General features: G+C 40.7%; 1 protein-coding gene across 7 annotated transcripts in view; it reads right to left on the minus strand.

Annotated features, from left to right (window-relative positions):
* Nucleotides 1-22,360, minus strand: part of EML1 (EMAP like 1) — a 131,319-nt gene that overhangs the window by 63,014 nt on the left and 45,945 nt on the right. For 5 of the 7 annotated variants that reach the window (XM_075753560.1, XM_075753559.1, XM_075753557.1 and 2 more), the window contains exon 1: nt 22,037-22,276. The exons of the other annotated variants lie outside the window; for them this stretch is intronic. In XM_075753560.1, coding sequence (XP_075609675.1) covers nt 22,037-22,103 — 67 coding nt within the window. In that variant the 5' untranslated portion in view covers nt 22,104-22,276. Of the gene's footprint in view, nt 1-22,036; nt 22,277-22,360 lie in introns of those variants that run through there. 7 annotated transcript variants of the gene reach the window in all.

Below are 22,360 nucleotides of genomic sequence, written 5' to 3' on the forward strand. Positions count from 1 at the left end.
TTCAATCCCTATTCTAATGCATGTACTTAAGAGTGATTAGCATTGCAAGGAGATGCCCTAGTTCAGTACAATCAGGTACATCTCGCAGTAAGCAATCTGAACAGACCAGATTAGTTTTTCCATGTCCTCACAAGGTATGTATGTGTAGGAGGAAACAGGAAGAAGACAACCCTATCCCAACACATCCACCTAATGCTGTACTCTGGACTGCACTGGGAACCCAAAAGACAGGTGATCTAAAAGAGACCACAGTAACAGTAATGTTAAGCATCATCTTGTGAGAACAGATCACTTCTAACCCATATTAATAAAAAAAATTTTAATCCAAATGTTTGTTCATCTACTATATATGGACTAGAGATGGTTATTTTTGTGAACAGTGTTTTCCCTCCTCTGATATAGCTAGCTATTGTAGTCCAGTATTTATAAAATCTTATTACTGTATTTCCCAACATGCGCTGAGGAATAACTTGTCCTTTTACAGTTTTACCACTAGAAACTTAAAGATGAGGAATATAACTCCCTAAAATTAGAAGCAGAATTTGAAAGGATAAATCCATAATAGCAATCATCACTCAGAGCCTCACAGCTGGGTGCACTGTGTTCATTAACAAAATAGGAGAGAAGAAAATGATCTTAACAGAAAATTCTCAGAAAGTTCCTCGTGGCTAATTAGGCAGCAATCACTGTAGCAAAATTATGAGCATGTGCCCTTGACCTGCCTGTAGCTGTCAAGCTATAACCAGCGGCTTACTGTTTTTCCCCAGCAGATGGTAGATAAGCTTCTATTTGGAAATCAACCAGTTAAAAGTTATCATCTTCTCCAATAGTGCTTAAGTGGAAGATGGGAAAAAATTTTGACACATCAATAAAGTACAGGAATTTTCCCCAGAAGAGATCTATGAATGTAAATGCTTTACAGTTCAGAGTTACTGTGCTGGCTCTGTTGAGCATAGAAGTAAAGAGAAAATGTTTTAACAAATTATTCCTCCACATTATGCTGGGATCAGCCTGTACCATTAAAAAAAAAAAAAATCACCCCACATTGTGAACAAAAGCCAGGAGAGTAAAGATGACTTTCTATAGCATAAAATTAATGCAAGGATAGTAGTTTGAAGAAAGTGACACCATGGGACGTGCCTAGAGTTAAGAAGCTGAAGATACAGCCTAACGACCTTGTAAAGAAAGGAACCGGTAGGGTAATTAATAGAGGTGTCTCAGGGCAGAAGAGCTGCGCTATGTTTTACCATCTTCTCGGTGATGCACTGAGGATGTGTCTGTAACACACCCTTAAGAACAAGAGAAGAAAAGCAGATTCTGGAACATGGGAGAACATTTACGATGACTCTCATCTCCACATTACAGATACAGCTCAACGGCCAAGTCATCCTACAAAAACTAGAAATGAATTAATTCAAATTCATCACATGATGTACACTAATAAGACTTCAGCTTTTGTTTAGGACCATTAAACAAGAACAACAAACTTAGATGCAAGATTTCCTTCTCCTAAATGTGTTTTAAACCACGTGCAAATAAACATCACACATTGGTATGCACAAAACGTTTTCTTAGAAACTTTATCAGTACTTAGTTCCATGTATTTTCACTGCCTTTAAAAAATCTGGATGTCTCCAACCGGATTCTTCAACTATGCCATATGCAAGTAAAGCAGAAAGATTTGCTTTTACTTGCAGTGAAGGCAGATTTAAAAGGTAAGAAAACCGATTTAAAACATCTTTTTTAAAAGTTACTGATGTCAGCCTGTGATAATGCATTACAAACTAATTTTATCTTGTTGTGCACTATTTAAGTTATTTTCCTAGAGAAAAGTTGATTCACGCTAGCAAGAAACCACTAAGACATATCAGCCACTAGTTGATCTGCAATTAAATTCAGCCTTTATGTTACATTAGAGGCAGCACTATACAAACATTTAAGAAACTACTTACATTAGTATACATCTTTTCACCTTCCTTACTTTCATATTCAATATTAGAATGGCAACTGATATTCAAATTTACTCGGTCCATTAACTTTTTATCTACAATTTCTTATAATCTGCATTTTTATGAAAATTATAATCACATATGCATAAGGTTTTAAAAATCAAATTGAAAACACTATTAAACTTCAGAAATACATAAGCAAAACTTCCATTTTTTCCACTTAAGAAATTAAAGATTTACTTAAACTGAGACTACATAAATAGCAAGTAATCGATAGTTATGAATATGAAATAGTTTGTGTTTCGTCTTGTTTCCTAAGTATATCCTTTGAGGATTAAGAATTGGAAAAACTCAGCCTCTAATCAACAGCATTTATTTGTAAGATATCAAACCCTCCAAAGGTTCTGCATGTACATTTCTTAAAGGCTTATCAGCTTTTTAGATTGTCTTCTGTAGACTCAAACTAAGCAGCATAATATGAAAAGAACAAAACGTTCCTCCTGCACCTGCAGAAGGGGTTATTGATGTCAAAAGCAGATTTATCACTTTTGCAAAGTCTGGTTACTTGTTCTCAGCTAATGGCTTCACTTCCAGCAGCGGTCTGACTTTTCTTCAGAACTCTGTACCTCATTAATATTTTAGTTTCTGAAATTAACGCAGTATAACATTAGATTTCATTACAGGTTGTCACAAAGACAAATCACAATCTAAATATTTAAAGGAAAAAAAATCTTTCAAATTTATAAAACTATTTTAAGTCTTCTTTTAAAACCTGTCATGTTCAGGTACTGTTACAGTAATGTACAAACTTTTTCACTATTGCCAGTTAATATAGCACTCATGAGAAGTACTTGAATTAACTAGTGACAGCCATGCTTGGATGGGAGAGGAAAAAAAAGCACACAGGATGCCCACAACTGACTGGAATTTTTCTCATATTGTCCATCTTCATCTTCAATTAGGGTTAAGTCTTCCTTTCATTTCATTCTGATCGATAACAAAACTATCACGTTAAATTATTTGATATATAGTAAACCAATAATTTATGCTAAGTAATATAAATTATTTTTTTAACTCTAAAATCTTCAGATCACACATTCCCACTCTCCAGCAAAAAATCTTTACTGGCATTAATGCAGAAAGAACAAACTGCCCTTGCCAAGGACTCAAATACAGCCAGAGACACTGCATTTGATAGAGTGTTAGATGTCCTGGTAATAACCAGGAAGAGGACTGCTTCAGGGCTTCTTCGGATACAGAGAAGGAAGAAAATCCCTTCATTCCCTACCCTTAAAAAAAATAATATTTCAGCTTTGTTTCAGGAAACAGAGAAACATACATAATCTGAAAAATTATTTGGTTTTAAATGCAACTCCTCTATTTAAAGGCAATTTGTGTTCTTTTTATTTTTAACTGGATTCCCTAGCATGAGATCATACTCTTATTTTTATCACAGTGGGGTGCACAGCATTGTCACAAATTTCACCCAGCTGCGATGCCATTCCCAGCACATTATGCGAGTGTGGTCCTGCCACCCTGGGAGAGCGAGCGAAGGAGTTGCACTCCAAGGCTTGCCCCATCCTCTGCAGCATTTGGCGATGCTACAACCACACGCACATGACCTATTTTTAAAAGAAATTCAGGGTTTCACATAGGAGGAGAGGAAGGGACAGAGATAATCTATTTTATAGCTTTCACGCTTATAAAAAAAAGTTTACAGATATGCAGTATTATATCTCCCCAAGACTATGCAGAGTCCTCAGTAAAAGGGAGGGAGCCAGCAGATGCCTGATCTGCCCTTCGCTGGGAACAATCAATCCCCAGGCCAAGGTCCAAGCAGAGCCTGGCTCATGATGTTCCCCTCCCTCAAGGACTTTCTGGGACTGATTTCCTCCTGGCAGCAGTCAGTACTTCTGTATGAGCTTCACCTGAGAGATTAGATGGGCAAAGGCTGTGCAGAGCAAATCCTTTTCCAAATGCCATCTCCTAATGGCACCGAGCTGAAGTACTAAGTGCCAACAAACCCTGCAGAAAGCCTGGCTGATAAAGCTCGTGTCGCCCCGTGATTACCAAGCATCTGAGCTTCAACCTTTGCAGTAAGGTGGAGCCTACCAGCAAAGACGAACCTTTAGAGCTAATATGGTCATGCAGATTTAGGGCAAAAGTTCTCTTATGCTTTCTCCGTTCTGCACGTGAGTGGACCTCGCATAAGTCAGACCTCTGTATCCAAGTGCACAGACACAAGGTAGGGCAAGTATAGCCACTTGAACTAAATTAATTTAATATTTTCAGGGTTCTCACTTGTGAACCTGGACCTTGTTTATTTACTTATCTTCCCCTCCTTGATCTTTTTTTTTTTTTAATAGGCCACAATTTCAGAAGTCAAATTCAAAACATGCCAGGACACCATTTAACATTACGATCTTTATTTACAATTCAAACAGGTAGATTTTTAAAAGCAATCCTCAACACAGATTAGCGGTCTCCAAGAATGTAAAGATTATTTCAGCGATAAGATTTGCCCAAAACAGCACCCAGGTATAGCAAACTTCCTCAGTACAGCACAGAGCAGGGATTTCCACGGGCAGTAAGCCAAGCAACATACTCAACTTGGAAATCGCTAGATTTATGAGAGGTGGGAATAAGGCTGGAACTGACTAAAAAACATTTCTCCCTACTGCACCAAATAGTTCAGAAAACAATATCTGCTTGCAGCACATCAATTTTGTAAGCCAGACAAGAGATGCCTTTTTCAAAATATCCTTCAGTTTAGCAGAAGACAGGCAAGAGTAAAGTCTGGTACAGAAAAGCTTCAGCATGAAAATACTTAGTTACATAAAAGACACAAACATAATAAACAATCTCATGGTAAGATATACAGATCAGAAGATCATATTCCCAAATTTAACGAGCATGATGTCAGGCTCTCCCCACAGCAGAGAAGTCACCCCCAGAGCTACAGCTTCCCTGGGCCAGTGACCCAGTGCCTCATGCTGAATGGTTTTAATAGTAACCAAGAGTTTCCAAATTTTGATTCTTCACCAGAAGCAAGCATTTCATATGTGCAAAGTCAAAAGTTTAGGAGAAATTTAAAATGATCTGGTTGACCGGGCATCCTCAGTTACACTCAAGCCAACAAGCACCAGCTGTAGCAGTGACTGCCACCAAGGCAAAGGAGTCACACCCCCAAGGAACTATATTCTATCCACACCTTTTTTTTTGTTTTTTAAATGGAAACAAGACAGCTTCATAAGCACACTATAAAGTACAAAAAACCCACCAAAAACCCAAAAAACAAAACCACAAGTATTTTACTGAAAAATACATTTTGAGCAGTTGTTCATAGAGCGGGATAGTTCTCATTTCCCCATTCATTAAAAAAAGAAAAAATCCTAGAAAAGTACCATTATTTTTTATATATACTTTTAACTGTATTGCAAGTACTTCAATGCCTTTCTAGCTCTCCTTGCCAGAAAGAGAGAGGCTTTGGAACTGGCTATCAAATTTACTGGCTTTATATTTACTGGCTTTAAAATTTACATTAAATACATTTACTGGATTTATTGGACCTAGTGAAAATCTATCTTGTGAAATGAATGAGGAAGAATTCCAACAAAAATTATAGGGGGTGATGAAAGAAAAAATACCTCGTAACACATGAATAAAACAGCTGTGTTTTAAGCATCATCATTCAGTCTTAGTTCTATCATTTTCTAACTTCCCACAGCTTAAAAAAAGAAAGCTTAATAATTTTCCCAATTTTTCCAGAGGGGTTGAAATTTTCTATCTGCTTGCTACTTCATCCACTGAAATGACCAACAGCAAGGAGAGTGTATTAGTATCCATGGATCTGTACTAGAAGATAACAAAATCTTTTGTTTCATAGACAACTGCCTATAGCAGAGTAAAGATGAGACCCAAGAAATCTGCATTTCCCTACAAACTCTGCAAGGGACTATGCTCTCACGATGCTGTTTCTGGAGGCTTCTGCTCTTCGAACTTTTCCATGTCTGTTAAGACACTGGAACAGGTTGCCCAGAGAGGTTGTGGATGCCCCATCCCTGGAAGTGTTCAAGGCCAGGTTGGATGGGGCTTTGGGCAACCTGATGTAGTGGAGGGTGTCCCTTCCCATGGCAAGGGGATTGGATTAGATGATCCTTAATGGTCCCTTTCAACCCAAACCATTGTGTGATTCAACCTGTTCATAGGCTAGTCCCTTTCCACCCCCACTCCCCCATTTGCCCTGTTCCTCCTTTTCCTGGTTCCCAGCATCCCGCACCAGACATGCCAGCCTGCTCCCCACCAAGCTCAGCCTTCCCACCAACCTGCTCCGACCTCTCTCATCCCAGCGTGCCCGAGCCTACCCCAGCTTCTGCACCTCCTGCTCCCTCCACACAGCCTGTAAACTGTTGGGGCAGAGCAGAATATACATCGCCTGCACCCATCACAGGTAAAAATCTACCCAGCCCTACCCCTGAGCCCGCAGGGTCTCTTTAGCTGTTCTGCAGGGTAGGTGGGGCAAGGGCTGGAGGACATTCAGTTGTACTGCCAAGACCTGTACATGAAGCCTGATTAACACTGGTGCTATCAGAGACACGCAGCAGAATTAACATCTGCTATTTTGGCAGCTCACATCTCTGCTGCAAAATATCATTTCTGAAAGACTTGCAGCCTGGCAAACGGGACAGAGCAGCGATGTGGTGGGAAAAGGGTCCTCTCGATGTGCCCAGTCCTCCAGAACTCAGCCTGACCTTCTCTCAAGAAACCAAAACGGTGCTAAAAATTTGCAGAGAAAATAGTATCTAAAAGCTGGCAGCACTGGACCATTGTCCCCTCACTGTTGTTTTGAAAAAGGGCTGAATAGTTTGAATCAGACACTGAGGAACACATCTGCATGTAGGACCCATACGCTGAGCCCAAGGGTCCAGATGTCGCCCGTGCACAGCCTGTACACGGTGCCAGCAGCAAGTTGCTACCCGACCCTCACAACTGCCTCTGGCTGCCCACGGACAAGTCCCTGCAAGGCAGGCAGCTATCACTGCTACTAACTTTATGGAAGAGCTTCTCCTGCATCTCAAGTCAGTACATGCAGGGATGGAGTCACCTCTGTGAGCTGCATCAGGGAGTTGTAGCCTCACGGCATGGGGTGAGTGCCTCCCACCAGTAGTACCTGCAGAGCCCGCAGCGCTGCCAGGCCAGGAGCTCGGGGGCTTCAGAAGGTAGGAGTGGGTCCCTGTTTGTCGTGGGAAGGAGCTGGGATCCAGTGTGCAGGTGGGAAGTAGGGAATTAGGCTCCCAGCAGGCACAGCACCCAGAACATGCCCAATATCCAAAGCATGTGGTTAGAGCACAAGGAGAACCGGCAGTTGCCACTACCTGATCCCAATTCTGCTTCCACCACTACCTTTGACCTGCTGATGATACCCTGCCAAATTAAGTTGGATGTCCCCAAATCCCACAGGAATACTAAATGCCATGTATTTTCTTTTGTCTCATGCATATCTCCTCACAATCCATTCTCCTGTGGGCTAATTATAAAATTCATACATTATAGCTGCATCAAGGCCCTGCTTCATCTTCCCTCCCTCTGTCCATTCCTCCTCCACCTCAATACAAACTACAGAAACCAGATGCACAGGGCAGGAAGGGTAATATTCAGAATATACCATGTAAGAAAAAGGTTATTATTCCAGCAAGTTAATTTGAAAGTGAATAAGACACGGGTGTAACTGGAAGCTAATGCACACAGTTCTAAGATAATATGCATAATGTACTGTACTAAGAACTTCTTATCTAGACAAAGGAGTTATTCGGAAATAGAAATGAGAGCGCCAGTAGGTTGCTCCAGCTTCTCTTGGATTATTTCAAACACATACAACTCATTTTCACTTTAAAACCTCTGCTTTACACAACTGTTCAGAGGGCTTCATCTTCAGCACAACGACGTTGCTTAAAGAAAAATGCATACAAACTTGCATATCATTCATATCTAATGCCTTGCCAACCCACACCTTCTTTTAACTATCTAATTATCATGTGGAAGTCTGTCAAAAGTGTCAAAAGCTTTTTTTTTTTTTAAGCTGCTACTTTTATCATAAGGAAAAAAAGGCTGAAAAATTCTGAAAGACATAGGCACTTTAAAAAATGCTCATTTGCTTCCCAAGGTTTGTGCCTTCAAGAGGTCAGAAGAATCCCCTGGACTTCACTGCACTCTGCGCCAGCCACCCTTGCAAGGAGCCTTGAAGGACTGAGCTTATTTCACTGCCTCACGTTTCCACTCCCACAGCCCTCGAAGTAGGAATTTGGATCATACAGATCGCAAAATACGATGACTGAGGTTTAGTATGCAGCTCTTAACCATAGCTTGCTAAAGGACAGGTAACAGAGACTCATTTCTTCCTGGTCGTAACTGGAAAAAAAAAGGAAAGATTTCATAACGATGCAAGTTGCTGACTTGTCAAGGGAGTCACAGAATTGCTGTTTCCAGCAAAGAATGATTTAAAATTTTTCTACAGGTCTAACAATTAATTTTAGTATGACAAATGGTTATATACAAAGAGAAGCTGAATAAATATCTATGCAGCAGAACAAAAAGTACTACAACAAATTGCAAGTAAAAACAGATCATTTACACTATTGTTTAAGATAAATGAAGTTTCTACTAAAAGTTGTGACAGCAAAGACATGGCAACAAAGTCATGACAACAAAGACAGTTCTTTTTTCTTGGCTTACAAAACAAAGTTTCACTCTGTCTAACATCAGGGATCAGCAAGGACTGATTAAACAACTTTGATCCAGAACCCCAACAAGCTGCCTTGCTCAACCCGGAACCAAATGTTTCAGATTAACTAAATGAACTAAGATCAGAACAATGCTGGTGCTCCTACAGAGCTCCATGGGGCACCCTCCCCTTGTTGCATGGGGTTTGTGCCCCGGGATACAGGTGAAATGGCATCCTGTGCCACTCGGGTATCTGCAGCAGACAAACCCAGACAGCCTGGTCAACCGAGCATGGGTGCATAACACTAATGTTTTGAAATCATTTTATATATTTTAGCTAATAGTAAATCTCGTAATCTTAGTTAATACTAACCCATGTGGTGCAGGAAGTGCTCTATGTTCCCACAGCTGGGAACATCCAAGCAGAAAGAACTTCACCCATCCCCTAAAGTCAAGAGGTTTGCAACAGCTTTTCTCCCTCTCTGATGTACTTGTCCTACTTCTAGTCTACTCCCTCAAGACACTTCTTCAGGGAGCCAGACTGGAAAAAGTTAGGAATAGCCAGGAGCAGTGGTGAGATAGCATCTAAAGAGCCCGGCTAGGAAAGGTAAAGGCAAAGTTTCCTCTTGTGGTTGCTGCTTGGGACACAGGCTGCCATGGACTTTGCAAATGTTTGCTCACTGAACCAAGCATGGGACTTGCAGACACCGCGTACAACCAAAATTACAAAGATCAAAAAGCTTGTGGTGTTTTCGCAAATACTGTTCCTCATCTTTTCTGGTACTCGCCAGCAGTCCATGGGACATCATTTAAGAAAGCTAGGCTGTAAAAAAATATCTCCCCCTTGAATCTCATGTTCCACTTTTTAAATGGATTAACCAGTTCCTAATACTAGATATTAAAACTCTAACAAAAATATATATGCTTTTCCCCACCACTGATTTTAGTGATTGTTCCAAATTAAAACCAAACCACAATAGATACACAGACTTTGCAATTCTGTAATTTTTAGGGTCTTTACTAAAAATCAGCAGTTTCACTTATTCTTAAGTTTTGTGTTAAGCTGTTAAAATATCTATATGCTGGAAAGAAAAAAAGAATGTCAAAAGCATGAACTTTATTATCCTTCTCCCTGCCCCCAGAGAGGCTTCAGCCAGGCACCAGCTACTTCAAAGCTTCACATCGCACATGCCTTGAGACTTAAACTAAGAGAAGCGACTGCCAAATGCAGGAGGCAGTAAAAGGCTTAGATTTAGAGCGCTCCCTGAGGCTAAACATTTTTTTAAATTAAAAACTCAAAAATAAGAACTAGAAAGGATAAAAACCCCTGAAGTTACACCCTCCTGGAACAATATGCACGCAAATCTCTCATAACCTTCTGAGTCACAGCTACCAGGGTTAATAGCCCAGCATCGACCAAATGGTTTCTGGGCTTCACAAAATCTCACAGTCCCACAGAGCCTTGCAGGAATCACTGGAGCAGCTTCAGGCTTACTTCAACTTTTTGGAAGTGTAAACAAAGAGGACAGACAACTGCTCTCTCCAGCACAAGGATCTTAACCCAGGCCTTCCTCTATGGGACCACTGAAGATGACTGCTAGCTCCTGCAAGAGTCTTTTGTTTAAATTCCACAATGCACAGAGATCTTGGGGATCTTCTTCCCCTTGCACTGAGTCTGCTGTAATCCAGAGAAATGCTTCAGTCAGAGTCACCCAGACTTGATTCTGAGAACTGAGCAGCAGCATCACACTGATGATGTTTGTTACCAATTAATTCACACTCCTTTTTTAGGGTGTGCTTTTTCCTGCAAAGTTGTGGAGTAACCTGATCAATGTACCTCTGAAAGCAGTATGTTCCCAAGAAAGGTGATATAAGAAAGAAGAGATCATTCTTCTTTTGATAAAATTTTCTTTTGTACTCTTGAGAGAGAAGTATAATTTCTAAGAAATACAGAGTTGCAAAGTTTGAAAATGAAAGAAAAAATAGATGATATGCAAATAGGAATTAAAATTTCTGTATATAAAAATACTGTGAGTACACCTGTGCACCTGGGGCTATTACATTTTTTTGAATCAAATGTGATTTCATATTCAGCAAAGAACATAAGAAGAATTACCAAAAATATTGAGATTCATAGGTTCCAGGGAGAAAAAAAACAACACCACAACAAAACCCATACAGACACACAAGAAAGCAATCACAAAAGCTAAACATTCAAAGAAATGCAGGAATCTCAATGTTAAAAAAATTTATGCTAGTCCATTGTGGACTGAAAATTAAATTTATGATGCATATGTAATTTTCCACCAATATGAACTTTTAATTCAATTATAAATCACGCTTGCAGCAGCCAAAAAGTACTTTTCCTCTTTATCACGGTCTTTTAGTGGCTGCCTGCCTCTCCCTGTATTACCTTACACATTGTTTTAAAACTTTGCCTACCACCACTATGCCTAGCACAACACAGAAAAAAGAAGGGGATCACTTCTACCTGCTACAATACAAAACAGATGGGTATCGCTTGTAAGTTGGATTAATTTATTGATGCCATGCAACACATGGTGCCACAAGCAGCTGCAATGACAAAAGCAAAGGTCCGGTTCCAAAGACACAAGGGCCAATCTAGAAGCCCGCAGTCTGCCTGCAGCACCCGCTACTCCTGTAATTTATCTTCTGCAGGCCCTGGCAGCTGATTCTCCAACCTGGCAGAAAACTAACCCAGCAAAAGCAAAACCAAAGTACCACACACAAACACTGCGTAGATTTTTTATTATTTTTTTCTGTTGGGTTAGCATGTTAAATTAACTCTGACAAATTAGTCTGTCAAGTGTTGAGTGGGTAAAACCACAGAGAGCAAGAGAGGGAAGGGGAAGCGAGACCTGCCTCCCAAACAGCAGCGTGGGGTATGTCAGCTTATCTGCCTAAGCTGTCGTAGCCTGGAAATGGGAACGGATGGTGGTGGGAGGAAGGGGGGCATCAGGTTTGCCCCCAAGCCCAGAATCCACTTAACCTGAATCTCTGGAATTTTATACTACTATCTTCCAGCTCTCACAGCTCTCTGGTTTGTTAACCTTGACTCCTAAGCAACTCTATACACCCTCTTATTGCATAACATCTGAAGGACCAAGCCTGTCATCTTTAACACCCCTTATTCGGTCTCCCCTGAATCTATATTACATTGTATTACTTAATTGAAAAATTGAAACATTATCACATAGCGTTACTCATCTTCAAAAGTTAGTAGCTAGAATGACTGAATGATTTTATTACATCAATATGCATCAGAAACCAGGTAAATTTTATGAAAAGCAGCAGATGCATCGAAAGAACCCTTTCTCCTTCCCGCCTCTCCCCTACTCCACCCCCAAGGGCAAAGCTAAATGAAAAGAAAGGGAAAAAAAAAAATAGCTGGTTGGTTGTCCTGGTATTTACTTCCCCTGTTTAAACAAATTTTAGAAATAAGCGTATCAATTACCATGGGGTATGTCTTCACGTAAGAGGTTAGGGTCCCAGTAAGAGTATCCTACCTAGGAATGACAGCTACAGAATGGAATCTCTCAAATAACTTACACATGAGACAATGCTGGAATAAACCACACTACTCTTGTTCACTGCTGTAGAGCTTCACCTTAATGCCTTACAACTGTGAACTCCATAAAAAAATGAATAAATATAGATATATTGCTCTTGAGAGACCATACCAACAAACATATTTTCCAACTTCCATGAATTTTAGTTATAAAGCATTCACTTAACACAACAGCAAACATTTTTTTCAATTCCATAGCTGAACATTTAATCCCAGGACTCAGTTTAACTGTTTCCAAAAACCAAAACAAAGCATCCAGGTCATAAAAACAAGCTGAAATACAGTTCAGATAACTGAAGATTTAATTCAGCTATAAATTTGTTCCTAAAGACTACTGGTGTGATAGAAACATTTTTTTCAGACTTCTGCAGATAACATGCTTATTCTGTCTTTCAGATAACAGACTGTCAAATGTAAAAAAAAAGAAAAAAAAAAGAAGAAAACCCAGCATACAGTAATTAATTGTACTGGGAAGAAGAATCTCATAACCAAAATCTTTACCATTTGTATTCTGTTTATTCAGCTTTAAAAGCAGAGGTGGAAACACTGAGCTATTAAATAATAAAAAGGCCAGGTAAACAGCTATACCCATATCCCACCCCGCCATCCATAAAATGACTGGGCTTAGATCTTTCAATAAAGCAGAACTGTTGTAAATGTAATGTCTTGATTTTAGTTCTGTCTGATCCATTAATCTTTGCTTAAAAGAGGCCAAGAATTTTTAATTTTCAGTTCTGAACATGATCAGTGTCCACAACAAGTTTTTTGATAAACAATTACAACTGTGAATAACTCTTTGGACCTATAGAAGTGCAGCTTAAGCCCAACACGAGTCCTGTGGTGACTTGTTCGTGATGATCCCTCTACGTATTTCAGTTTGGATGCGAAGGGTGCTCATGCAATGATCATCACCTCTCACCCCTCTTTCATTTATATCATGGCAAAGTCTTGGAAGTGCACTCCAGTGCACCAGGAGCGCTTGAGTGCTGACACGTGTTTATCACATGACATCAGAGTAGAGCTAGTCCATGGTAAACACAAAGACATACAGATACCCGAGTCCCCACTGCCAACTGTTTTGCTGTACAGTCTTCCTCTTGTCCCACACTTCCTAGCACTAAAATACAGCACCTCCGAGCTAGAGCATCTTACATATATCTCTTCTAAAGTATTCTGCCCTTCAGCTGCAGCAGATCCTGCAGCATACCATTCAAGACAAGGTTTATCTGTATGCTGCCCGTAGCTGACCCCAGCCTACACGTCTGCCAGAGCACACACCAAACCTCCAAATTTTAAAAATGGATCTTTTCTCGCTTCTCACTAGAGAAAGGCCTTGAGCCTTGCAAAACATATAAATGCTTAACTTCAAAATTGTATGTATAAAATCTTTTGTCCCAAGGGATCCCTAATTAGTTCATTAAAACATCTGAACACAGAGGAAATTACTTACTTCCAAACTGAAATACAGACAACCACAGGGATCTCTCACACACACGTGCTGTCTAGCATAAAAGAGACAAAAAGAAAAAAAACTACCCTCAAACCTTCCTCCTTGCATGGCATTATACAGTTAGCTAAATTACAGTGGTGTATATTTTTTACTATGAGAGCCAGTATTTCTAAGAATCCTCATTTTCTTAGACTCAACTGGAGTTCACCATGAGCGTTTTCAGAGTTTGAAATCACAATCTGACTGAAATCCATAGCCAAACTCCTATCTGCTGCACAGCCCCAAGATTTCATCTCTTACCCCAAATCACATCAGTAATTGTTTACTGTGTTTCACTGAGCTATTTTAAATATGCTTTATATCCATGCCTCATATAATCCATGGACAATTTTAAAATTCAACTCAAAATTCAATTTTTAGGTTCGCAGTTTGGAACCTAAAAAAAGATGTCCTGATTTTTCAGATCACTTGAGCACAGTCCTGGCCGTCGCTGACCTATTATTTTGGCCGATATTTGGAAGATGTAAAGCAAAAAGGCAGCAACGCAGACACTGGTTCGACTAAAGACTGGCCTGAGTCTCTGGATATGCTAATGCCTGTAAGGTTTTTATCAGTTTAGATAAAGACCCCATCGCCCCCTGTGGCCCAGCCGGCCTCGCCAGACCACCCATCTAGTCCTCACAGGCCTCACTCACCTCCAAGAAGCCATCCTCCGCCAGTACGCAATTTATCGGACACTGAGCGGTAGGACCATGTCACGTAAGACATTAAGCCTACTTCAGAGTCAGGAGGAGGACCCACCTGCCGGACCCTGCAAGGTGTTTGAAGCAGTAACTCCATGTGGGAGCTGGAAGGATGCTTTCAACGCAGCGATAGGGCTGTGTGAAACAGTTTGGGAAATGCTGGACAGGGAAGGGGAAAGGAAGCAACAGAACAGTAATTGGTTTTAGTAAACATAAACATGAAACTGACTGTCAGCATCTTTCTCAGGTTTCAGCATGATTTATGTTTTTTCCCCAATGGGAAAAAATTAAAAAAAAAAAAAAAGCTGCTCCTAATGATGCTTTCTTCAGGGTACAGAAACCTCTCCCAGCCTCAGGGAAATTCTAGACACCACTGCCCAGTCATCCCCACTTGGGAGTACAGGAGCTGCAGCAGAAAATCTCAAAAGCTGTTTCTGTTTGTTGACAGAAAAAACTCACCACAGTTTTAAGAAAATGAAACATCAAGTTTTCATGAAATATAAGGTTCTTTACAAAGTTTCCATTAAAAAAAATATTTGCCTTTACTAGCTTGAAACAATGATTGTTTCTCTATCTTTTCTATTTACATGTTGAAACGTGCTCATCTATTCTGTATCTTAGGAACCTCACATTTCAAAGCTTAGCTTAGGCACCCATTCACACACAATTCTCAGATGCCTACAAGCCAGTAGCTGTGTTTCATATATTGACCTGCAATGGATTATAGAAGTTATAAGAAAGAGATATTTCTTCTTATAGAAGTTATAAGAAAGAGATATTTCTTCTTTCTTGTTTGCAGGAAACTTACGTAGGTTTCCAATCAAATACAGGGTCTACACTATTAAGAAATGCAAACTGCTTTTTATCACAATGAGGTGTTTATTTCAGATTTTAAATCCAAAAAGGCAATTAGTTTCTACATTATACCATATCTAAAAACACTGCTAGAGACCTCCGATACGTTTTCAAACAAGTATAGTATATTTATTCAATAATCAATCATTTCAAAGCAAGACAAGAAAATGATGGACCATGTCAGATTTTGCTCTTTGGAAGTAATGGAGTGTGGACAATCTCACTTAATTACTTTCCAAAGAATTAATTTAGTGAAATCATGTTAACATATCATTATCCCCACCCCATCTCCCTAAAAAACCTCAGGGAGCTACTTCCACATTTTAATTATGTAATGGACGAACATTTTAAATTGTGTTTCATGGAAGAGCATCATCCTTAGTTCCTTCTGCACTCCCTCTAAGCTTTCACAATTCCTTATGGTTGCCCAATTAGTGTCATTTGCAAATAGCAAGCACCCCACAAAATATGTAGTCATTATACTGTTTCACACAGCCTTCCTACTTATTCTCTCACATCCTCCTTGAGATTTTAATGATCAAAAGACAGGTTCTTCATTACAGCTTTGCAAAATTTCTCTTGACAAAAGAACTGCAGCATCAACTTTAAAATCTTCATCTTAAATTTCTAAGGAAAGGAGAAACAGGAGGGAAGTCAGGATAAAACCTATTAAAATGTATGTCACTGACTGGAATACTCCCTCACTGCCTCCTCACGTATTCACTTTTTTAATAATGTACTTCTAATATAATTTTAATCCTTATTTGAATTGTTTGCATGTGGTTTAAGCTTCAATAAAAGAATCTGAGTTTTGCTATTCTTAATTAGAACTTAAAACACTTATTTTATCAGCTCTATAAAGTACTATCAGATTTTTAAAAAAACTCCTTGAAGATCAGATAAAGCATGTTTTTCTGCTGAGATCCCAATGCTTTAATTTGCAATTCTGTATGTTGTTTTATTCATGATAAAATACTTGATACGTGTAGTTTCTCTCTACACTGCTAACACTGACACAGATTCTCCACTGAGGTTTGACTATCACTGAAGAATTCTCTCATTACTGGTCTATATTTTAATCATTTTTTTTTTCCTTTTAAAGCTTAGTTTAAAAAAATTCTAAAAATTAAATTCCAGTAAGTACAATTAATGCTATCCATGACTAAAATGAGCTTTAATAATTAATGATTTGGAAATATGTAGCTAATTAAAGGGCAACAAATTCATTTTACTTAGATAGTGTCTTATTAAAAATCATAGTTTGAGCTTTAATAGGCTAACAATATATATTGTGAAAGTGCCCATTATGGCAAGTTATTTTTATTTCATAGTATACTGATTTATTCTGCATTCAATTACTGCACATACAAAAAACCCCATGTTTCTATACGTCACCTCTCACCTTTATTGCAGGATAGAAGAAAATAAGTTCTAGAAGCAAGCTGACAAAAAAAATCAACTTATATTCTATATAGGTCCAAACTGTGCGAAACAGACACAATGTAGAGTCCAATGCAGCATTACGTTTAAGGGTTTGACTGCAAGAGGCAGAACAAATCTCAATGAAAGGAAAAATAAGAAAATGCTCTCCAAGCAATTCTGGGTAATAAAATCTTCAGGTTTCCTATAAAACTGAGGGAAGCTTCATGTAGGGTATCGCCTCCACTCCTGAGTTGAAAACATGCTGCTGTCCTGGAGAGAACAGGTCTAGCGATGAAACATGAGAAAGCCTGGTTTGTCTGTCTCTGTTGTTACAGGCTATTGAGAAAAACAACAAACACGAGTAATGCTATTAACATGTTTGCAACATCTTTTTGAACATGCTTGCAACAACTCTCCATACACACAGTGCGTAAATCTGCCCAGTGAGAACCAAATTCAATCCAATTTCACTTTGCATTATTCCTAGGAAGTAATCACAGTAAAACAAATTACAGTCTCTTCCAACTCTTGACAGATTTGAACTAGTGACCTGAAAGCTAAAATGCTCAACTTACCATTGTTCCTCCCCTAATCCATACTATATTGTGTGATTTTGGTCCAGCTGTAGGAAGAGGGTAACTGGCTGTATATCGGAGGGCTAGGAGAGGAAGTGTGAGAGTCAACTGGGAAAGAAGAGCTGACTGCCAGAATAACACCGTCCATAAAGGTTTCCTGTTTGTGGTGTTGACTTCCTCACTAACAGGGCATCACTCCACTTGTAGATACACGAGTCAGAGAGAAAAATGTACACATATTTGATTTGTTTTCAGAAATGGTGGATACTTACAGAAGCAGAAGATTCAAACTCAAAATAAACTAACCAAAACTAGTGTATGAACTGATTCACACAATTTACTTTTCATGACTTAAAACAAATAATGACTATTACCTGTCCAAAAAAATCTTAATATGATATAGTGATTTTGGAGGGAGGGAGCGGAAAAGGAGCTGTTACTTTTTAAGAGTTTGGGGGTTTTTTATTATTTTTCTTTTTGATAAGTGTTAATATAGTTGGTATCACTCCAAAATTTTCTCAAACTAAGTTTTTCTACTAGCAGTTACACTTCAAGTAATCAAACAGAATTGTAATAAGATTGTAATATTATGGAATCCCTTGTGAAAGAAATCAATTTCATTAAGAAAGAATTTGTTTTATACTTTTTTTACTGCTTTACCTAGATATTCTAAATTTGAAGTTTCTGTCAAACAAGACATCCATGGTTGCAGAAATGCCCATTTGACAGCCACAATTTTCCCAGTAGCCAAGAACAGTAAAAAGATGCTACAAGTTGCAAATGAATCAAGGATAAATTCTCGCTTCCTTCTCTAAGTCCACATAGGCATTTTGCAGAGTGCAGGAATCACAGATTTCACCCTTTACAAGTTACGTGCCTAATAATCCTGCCCACAGACATTAGCGTGATGCAGGCCATGTTCATTAGGTCACTGTTACAGCTATAAATGGATCGGGAATGGTGGTCAGAGGACCCATGAACCTCTGCCCACACCCTCACGCCTCCCCGACCTGCTTATAATTACTACTGATCACTCTTGCAGCTCAACGGATCTGCTGGAGGCGAGATGAGCACTGTCTATAAATCCAGTATGCGCTTTGTTCTGTAGTTTCATGTCCAGCACAGTTCTCTCCATCAGTTTCTAAGCAGGCGCTAAAAACCTCAACACTATCTTGGCCTTATTAATATTCTACCACTTTTACCTTCAGCTTAAATAACACATTACTAACACTCTGACTGACTGTATATAAATATAATGGCTTTCTACCCAAGAACTACATAAAAGTTACGTTAATACCAAGGAGAGTATCTATAACCAGGCATGGTTAATATCATCCAAGCTTTACTTTTCAATATGCAAACTAAACCAACAGCGTTCTTAATTACCTAGAAAGTGAGATGTAAGTCGAGAACTGTTCTTAGACAGGCAGTAAGAGGACTTATTTTAGTGTCTGTCTTAAAAATAAACAAACAGAATAGGCACAGCAACTAAAAAAAAAAATGTTTTGTGCATCTGAAGAGACTGTCCTCTAAAAAATCAAGAGGGAGATTTCAAATTAATGCGATAAACTCCTCCAAAGTAGGCATGTACTTTCCTCTTAGTGTACAACTAAGGAAACTTAGGCAGGAAGAATGAAATAACTTGCCTAAAAATCACATTGCAAGTTTGTATTTCTTGCTTTGATGCTCTCAGACTGACACTTGCACTCATTAACACGTTTCTCAAATGCCAACCCTACCCTTACTGTTCTGTAAAGCAGAGTTGAAGAAAGTAGGTGTCTTTGAACGAGCCGTGCTAAATATTTGCCCTAGATTGTAGACACGCAGCTCGAAACGAACAGATTTTCCTCACCTCTTTCTTCTCTCCCTTCCTTCTCCATTTACCGTATTTTTAACGCATCGCAAGCCATAAAAATACATTACCAAACAATCACGCAGACTAGATCTGCATATGAGTAAAGAAGGGTAAGGAAAAACAAAACAAAAAGACAAAGAGAAAAAAAGACCCAAATTCTTCTCCTGAACCCAGAGCCCTTTCTAGAGAGAAAGGGAGGCTTGGTGTAAGTTTGCCCTTGTGTTACTCCCTCTCTGACCAGGTCCTCTGACAGCCAAGATCCTGCTCCCTCATCCCCACCACAACCTCCTGCCCACCAGTGCTCCCTTCCTCCCCCATCCCCTCTGCTGCTGCCACTCACCCTGAGCAGGGAGAAGGAACTGGGAAGCAGGAGAAGCTGCAGCCATCCTTGGGCCCAGGCTAGAGCTCACTTGCTATCTATCCTACAAGTGATCTGCATTATTCTGACAGGAGCGCAGGCTTTGTCTCCTGATCTTTCCAAACACAATACTACGAGCAGTCTCTTTACCATTTCTTCAGTTTGAGACCATCACAAAATTCCATCATGTCTTTGCTTACAAAACTATAATTAATCCTTCCTTCTATGTTCAGAACAGAAAACCTCTCAACATACAGCAATGATCACTTTGAGTGCTTGCCAGCTATTTCTGTATTTCACTTTTCCCTCAATCAAAATCACATTTTCCTTTACAATCTCCACCACTTGCCTGCTCTGCCTGGTTCTTCTTCATGCCTGCCCCACTCCCAACTTCACATTGTCTTTCATAATACCCGTTATACTTGCAAGAGCTTTCCACCTCCCTGTAAAGCAATTTTCTTTTCCTCCTTCAACCTCAAAACTATCACTGGCATCCTCCATCTGTATTTTTTTCCTCATGGGTCATGTGTGTCTGTGTGAAATATCCCATCACCTCAAGGCAATATTCAAAGGTCTGATTCTCTTGTTCTTCCTCATCTCATCTAATATAGTCTCACTGAAGCCTAACTCATAAAAGGAAAGGCTTCTGAATTCAACCACTTTCTTTTATAAACAGAGAATAATACAAGTTTACAACAGCTCTTGAGCTCACTATCTACAATGATACGACAGCTAGGCGAGCGATCTCGTCAGTAACGCATTCTAGAGCATAATACTTAAGGATTAACTAAGATTTTAAAACCTATGTACAGCATAAATACATATGGCTTATTTCCATCATGTATAATAGGTGTTCAGAGTTACAAAATCAACATGAGTGACAGTTCTCAGAAATAAGCTACTCTGCCTGTTCAAACTATTCAGAAAGTGCTGCTACTCCTACTGTTCCCATATGTATGCTACTATCACAAACACTGTAAAGCAAAGCCCAGGGATTTTGGTAGGAAGACAGCTTGCTTATAAATGAGTTAAACTTTGAAATACATTGCTGTGTGTTTTCTTTTTTAAAATACTTAAAATAAATATTTTTTTAAGTTTAGGCAAAACAGGCATCTGCTATTAGCGTACAACCCCGTACACAGTCATAGTTTTCTCTCCTAAAGAGCTCTGAGAATACGGCGTCACCACACAATGCATAGCCCACACGCACAACTCATGCCCTGAAAAACTGCTCCCACAGTCTCAAGGTTCACGCATATCAGAATTTGCTGCTAACCTGTCCCTTTCTTGCGCCACACCACAAAGAAAATAATGTAAAATTTATCATGTTCATTTCTTCCAAGAGAAGAGGCAGCTATGTTTGATGCAGTTGCTGTCATGAAGCAATTCAACATGAACCTGACTCCAGCTGTTCAGATAGCAGTAGAAAGCCAGACCACTACTAAAATCTGGAGGAGTAAGAGACTCACAAATCAATTTTCAATGAAATGAGATTACGAATGCTCACAATTTTGCTGCTAGAAAGCACTAACTAGACAGAATCAAAATAAGGTATTCTGAACTTAAAGTTTACCATGAAGAACTCTTTGTAACATTTAGGACACCAGATTTATTTCCCCCCAAATAACAGTAAACACCAGCTAGTTGAATAATCCCAGACACTATGCAGGCCAATCTCCAAATATCTCCTCTGAGGATACCTCCTTCTTTCTTGTTTTTGTATGTCCTGTCACTGCAGCCCAGCAGCTCCCCTATCACACTGCCACCCAGGTGACGCCACCGCCCCACTAACCCCTACCTTAAAAAACAACAGAAAGAAAAATCACTAAGTGCAGGCCAACTACCTTAACTCCACACAGGCGTACGACACCTAAAAACTGTCCTTCGCTGGTGTGGGGAGCCGCTGGGTGAGCTCTGCGGGAGGCACCGCCGCGGGGCGCGGGCAGGGGGGCGGAAGGACACCTGCCCCGGCCGCACCGCGCCGCCGGGACGGCTCTCACCGCCCTGCGTGCCACTGCGCGCCTCACGGTCACATACGTGCGGTCACAGCTCGGCCGTATGCACGTATATATATATATATGTACGTTGGCATACGCGCAGCGGAGACACGCAGCGGTGGGTGATCGCTTGAGCCACCAGCTCTGCCTTTGAGGCAGATACAGATGCATATACATAATACGTACACAAAATATACACATACGCACACATATCTATACATATTCCCGTGAAGGAGGTGCAGGAGAAGTTCCTCACAGAGGCACCCCGGCGCAGAGGGCTGGCAGGTTTCCCGCTGTGTAACGGGGGAGTCTGAGGGGGGTGAAGTTTCCTCCCTCCTCCTCTTCTCCCCGAGTTACACTGCGGAGCTGGGCGGCCCTGGGCGGCGGAGACGCCGCCGACAGCCTCAGGCAGGCCCGCTCCCGGCGCTGCCTTCCCCGCGCCGGCCTCCGTCTCCGCCCCGCCGGGGCGCCGGGACCCCGCCGCTCCCCGGGGGCTGCCGTGGGAGGCGGCCCCCGCCCTTACCGTTGCAGAACTGGAGCAGCGAGGAGGTGTCGTAGAGGCTGCTGTAGCTGGAGAAGCCGTCCTCCATCCTGCCGCTGCGCTCCCGGCCTCCCCTCGGCTGTCCCGGCGGCCGCCCGCTACCTCCTCGCCCACACGCTGAGGAGCGGAGGCGGCTGGGGCCGCGGCGGCCTGCTGCCTGCCTCACTCAGTTGCCATGGCAACCCATTCACTCCGCCGCGGCTGGGGCGGCGGCCGCTCCGCTCCGCCGCTGAGGCGCGGGGGTAGACCCGCGGGGCGGGGCGGAGAGGGGCGGGGCGCCGTCACGGCGCGGTGGCGAGGGGGGAG

The sequence above is a fragment of the Balearica regulorum genome, chromosome 5 (assembly GCF_011004875.1).
Source record: "Balearica regulorum gibbericeps isolate bBalReg1 chromosome 5, bBalReg1.pri, whole genome shotgun sequence".
NCBI classification, from domain to species: Eukaryota; Metazoa; Chordata; class Aves; order Gruiformes; family Gruidae; genus Balearica; species Balearica regulorum.